This window comes from Palaemon carinicauda, chromosome 35 (genome assembly GCF_036898095.1).
Source record: "Palaemon carinicauda isolate YSFRI2023 chromosome 35, ASM3689809v2, whole genome shotgun sequence".
NCBI classification, from domain to species: Eukaryota; Metazoa; Arthropoda; class Malacostraca; order Decapoda; family Palaemonidae; genus Palaemon; species Palaemon carinicauda.
This window is the reverse complement of record NC_090759.1, coordinates 53,534,674-53,538,404: the sequence shown is the minus strand read 5'-3', so window position 1 is coordinate 53,538,404 and position 3,731 is coordinate 53,534,674. Positions and strand designations below refer to the sequence as shown.

The window sequence follows — 3,731 nt, the reverse complement described above, 5'->3', positions numbered from 1 at the left end:
AAATTTGAAAATAACAAGAAGACAAAAACTTCAAAATAACAAGAGTAAAAGAAACAAGATAGAATAATGTGCCCAAGTGTAAACTCAAGCAAGAGTTCTCTAACTCAAGACTGGAAAATCATGGTACTACCCAATACTGGAACACAAAGGTTTGATTTTGGAGTGTCCTTCTCCTAGAGGAGCTGCTTGCCATACCTAAAGAGTCTCTTCATTCTATTCAATGAACGAAATGAGATCTCACAATAAGGTCTTGTCTACTTAATTCAAATATTTTTTTGTTATAGATTTTTGCTGGAAAAGAAAAATATTTTAAGTATTTAGCCTTCGTACACTTTACTTGCTCTTGGAGCGCCATGTTTCATTACTTTTACCAGGAAAGTCAAAATGCATATTTTTGATGTACCAGTAAAGGGCATTTTACGAATGCTAATGACAATTTATCTTATATTAATTTTCCGTATGGCAGAATGTACACCACATAAGAAACTGTTAATATTTGTTTTAATGATGTTGCATGTCTTAGGACCTGCAAAGAATACTATGGAATTGATAACACTTACATATCTAATATTTACAATTATCATAAGAATTGTTCGAAACTATTGACGAAATCTCCAATAACAATGATTATCTTAATAACCAGTATATCATATAATAGCGACTCCGTAATGGTGAGTAATATAAAGATTTTGAGTTTTATCCTACTTTAGAAGGAGGGACATTAACATAGTTTAAGCTCTGTGTGTGGAATTGAATGATTTCATCCAGCATTATTCCTTTTGATGTTACTCAGGTTATCCCGTCTAATGTACTGTACACCTATCTTTCTAACGCCTCTGCCACCAATCACCAATTCTCTATCTCCATTGTGATGCCAGATAGCTCTCAGTCAGTAAAGCCAACTTACTATTATATTTTCACAACAATTTCTGCAGATTCTTTCAAACAGAAGATGTCAGTGGAAATGACTGTTGTTATAATCTGTTTCTCTTCTCTACATTAAATGTAGCCTATTAACCTATCGTCTTTTCATTATTTCGGAATTCTGTCCTCTATCAAATCAACTGTTGTGTAAACAGTCTTACAAAATGGGTAATGACCTTATTATTTGTTTCTTTTGAGACAGTCTCAAAAGAAACAAATAATAAGGTCATTACCCCCTTTGTAAGATTGGCTACAAAACAACTAATTTGATAAAGGACAGAATTCCGAAATAATGAAATGACAATAGGTTAAAAGGCTGCATTTAATGTAGAGAAGAGAAACAGATTATAACAACAGTCATTTCCACTGACATCTGTTTGAAAGAATCTGCAGAAATTGTTGTGAAAATATAATAGTAAGTTGGCTTTACTGCTGGTGCTGTTAACAATAGTATAAAGAAGCATTGGATTTGGTAAGTAATTGGATAGGTAATCATCTGTATGTTAGACCACTACAACAAAGTAATACGAAGTTAGTGCTTGCATGTGTCATTACTGAAAAATTACTATATCGTTAGCATATAAGGTACCATGAAGGGCATGCATTTATCAGGTTCTGAGAGACCGATATGAAGGGTGAGAGGTTAAGTTGAAGATTTAGAAAATAGAAGAATTAGAAAAATCACAAACAATTTTCGAGATGTTTAACATTTGTGAATTATAATAAGTCCATAAACTTTGTAGGCCCCATGCAAAACGGGAAAAATATGAACCGAATATATATGGAATAAGATATCCTAGATATTTATTTTTTGTCAGTTTCATTATGAGAACCATTTTATCTCTGGTATTGAATAAGCCAAAATTATAAAGAAATTCCTTCAGCAAAATGTAAACTACGAACTTTAACAATCCCAATCGTAAAGAATTTTTTTTTATTATTTCACATATATTGAGGAATAAAAATTTCATTGCCCCTATTTTTTAGATTATCATAAGCAATTGATAACAATCCAATAAATGTTTATTACAGAACCATATAAATAATAGCCATCAAATACTTAAAAAAGCTTTTGTTTCGCTGCCAGTGACTTTGGTAGTTGTTACATCAGATGACCAAATATCAGATAATCAATCAATAATGACTTCTAATATAATCTTAATTGTGTCTTGTTAAATCATTCAATAAAGGTTTTATCAATAAATTGCTTACTTCCAACACCTTTAACTTTTCATAATATGATGAAAACGGTAATGAGAAAAAAGTTCTTCAAGCCAAAATTATCTACCAATTTTATAACATTGAAATCATCGCCATCCTGGGCATGAATATAATATTTTCACCTTCTTCTAAATGTCTTGATTATTTAGGCTTCCTTTGTTTCCTTATCATTCAAAATTACCTGTACTAAAATCTGTCTAAGTATTTTAATCATTAAAAAATTCCACATTATACTCTGATTAATTGGAACTTCTATTTAGTATTTTAACTATAAAGAGTATTCGAAGTTCCTTCTGATTCCAAATTTTATAGGCCATCCTATGTACGTACTAATAATTTGCAATTTACTTTTTCAAACTGCATTGAAGAGCTATTATTCTGATAGTCTTGTTTTATTTGTCACATGGATAAAAAAATAGTGCATTGAATATCTTATTACATATATTATTTAGTTTTCTCATTCCATTTATTCTGACTATATCCTTACCTTAATTGACGTACAGAACCCAAAACTGAGGATTTTTTCACGACCAATCATTTTATAGTTCATATTCAAAATGAACGATTAAAAAGAGAAGCTGACTAAATAAAGCCATTCCCTGCTCTTCAGAAGGAATTTGAAAAAAGTAGAACAGTAGTTATCTATGAAAAATAATCTTTATTCCATTCGAATATCACATCCATTATCAATCATAATCATCATATAATTGTCTATTTGTCATCATCATCCTCAGGTTGCTCGTTTTCAGGAGCTTCAGGAACGACGTTGTCATCGACGATCCTGTATCCGTTGTGATCAGCAACATATTTGACGTAATACTCATTCCCGTCAGGAGCTACCCAGGAGTACTCGCCCTCGACGGCCCTACCGGGTTGGCCCTCCTGCTCCTGCTCTTGGTTGTCCAACTCGAAGTCCACGATGTCCGAAGGACGAGCAGCCGCAAGGGCAACCAAGCAGAGGGCGATAATAACCTATTAAGGAAAGAATTTTGGAGATTTAGGAATGAAAGATGTCTTAGATTTATACTGAAAAATGAAAACAAAATTTTGTTTATTAATTACCCTTTGGTTTTATTATCGTTATGCAATCGGTAATTTCCAAGAATTTTTATTTGTCACCAATTCTGTCGAATCTGCAACTCTACATTAGGAACATAAACCAATCTGCTAAGGACGTCTTCATCAAAACATTGGCGCTATGAAGCCATTTGATGCCAGAAAATCAGGCTGATTTTAAATCGTTTTGAATTGGGATTTTCACCGCATCCCATCAACAGATCCAAAAGGAGAGACTCACCAGGACCTTCATTGTGGCAAGTTCGATGGCAGAACGTGATGTCGAAAAGCGTTGTCCCTCCTCTTATATACGCAGGAATGACCTTCAGACCGAATGACCTTCGGTCCCCTGGAGTAGGGATTCGGAAACTGCATTTTGCGATAATGATATTCGTCGAAAGTGAACGTGTTACCAACCGGCCGTCTCCAACAAAAACTAAACTTCATGACTTATGAGAATCTTGAGAATTATTATTTTACTGATGAATTTGGGTAATATGGAATAAATCGGTTTATCTTTAGAATGTCCA

At 33.2% G+C, this 3,731-nt stretch overlaps 1 protein-coding gene across 1 annotated transcript; it reads right to left on the bottom strand.

Moving 5' to 3' along the window:
• Positions 1 to 2,783: 2,783 nt before the first annotated feature.
• Positions 2,784 to 3,474, bottom strand: LOC137627450 (cuticle protein CP575-like). Its single transcript, XM_068358537.1, has 2 exons — positions 3,443 to 3,474; positions 2,784 to 3,117 (listed from the first exon to the last, which is right to left on the bottom strand). The coding sequence occupies exons 1-2, from the start codon at positions 3,452 to 3,454 to the stop codon at positions 2,857 to 2,859; spliced, it is 273 nt and encodes a 90-aa protein (XP_068214638.1). The 5' UTR covers positions 3,455 to 3,474; the 3' UTR covers positions 2,784 to 2,856.
• Positions 3,475 to 3,731: the final 257 nt, after the last annotated feature.